This window comes from Stegastes partitus, unplaced genomic scaffold, assembly GCF_000690725.1.
Source record: "Stegastes partitus isolate 25-593 unplaced genomic scaffold, Stegastes_partitus-1.0.2 Scaffold954, whole genome shotgun sequence".
In the NCBI taxonomy this organism is placed as follows: Eukaryota; Metazoa; Chordata; class Actinopteri; family Pomacentridae; genus Stegastes; species Stegastes partitus.
This window is the reverse complement of record NW_007578685.1, coordinates 229,164-230,012: the sequence shown is the minus strand read 5'-3', so window position 1 is coordinate 230,012 and position 849 is coordinate 229,164. Positions and strand designations below refer to the sequence as shown.

Here is an 849-nt window from a genome sequence, read left to right as displayed (position 1 = left end):
AAGAAACTGTTTGTTCTGAGAACTCAACAGAACCTCGTTTGGTTCCAGATGCAGAACCGAAGTACCTGGTTGCTGTCCAGCCAATCCCAGCCAACGACGTGAAGAAACACTGCACAGGTAACCACGGCAACCACCGCCACACGGCAGCCATTTTACCTCTGGTTCCAAACGTTTGCAGTAAAACATTGTTTTAAATGTAGTGTTTGGTCGACACAACGTTGTTCCTTCAATCAAGCATTCGTCTGATTAAAACTCTAAGTTGTTTTCTACAGTTGTGTTTAAATAAAGACGACGTTTAGTTGAGTAACTGAATTTAAATCTCAACAACAAATTAAATTTCTAATAAAATTTTGTTCAACCAACAGACCAAACTGAGTTAAAGGAATCAGCTTCTCCTGTTTAATTAACTGGACTTTAATTATTAAATGATCAGCAGCAGAAACACCAGCTTGAAGCTGATTACTTATAATAATTAAGTGGCTTCAACCAGATTGCTTCCTGTGGGTTTCATGCTTTTGTAGAAATGAATTCATTAAACGACAACCTTTAGTTTGAATCAGACAAACATTCAGTTGGTGCAACAGTTTCTATGTATTAATGAAGTGGTGGCAGCCGTGGTTTCACAGTGAACGTGAACAAACCCCAGAACAAGAGTCTGATGTGTCACCTGTCGGCAGGTAAAGTGAACCTGGAGAAGCCGCTGCACCTGGTGATCGGCTCGGTGAGCCCAACGGCGGTGCTGCTGTCCTGGGGAAACCACCTGAAGACGCCCTACGAAGGCAACGTCATGAACGAGTGTCTGGAGGACGGGTCAGTCTGTGGTGCTTTACGTCAGTCTGTGGTGCTTTA

At 43.1% G+C, this 849-nt stretch overlaps 1 protein-coding gene across 1 annotated transcript in view; it reads left to right on the top strand.

Annotated features, from left to right (window-relative positions):
• The window catches only part of LOC103366577 (target of Nesh-SH3-like), a 22,286-nt gene that overhangs the window by 3,530 nt on the left and 17,907 nt on the right, over positions 1 to 849 (top strand). Inside the window, exons 3-4 of the mRNA XM_008294346.1 lie at positions 49 to 117; positions 678 to 810. Of these exons, the coding sequence (XP_008292568.1) occupies positions 49 to 117; positions 678 to 810 (202 nt within the window). The remainder of the gene's footprint in view (positions 1 to 48; positions 118 to 677; positions 811 to 849) is intronic.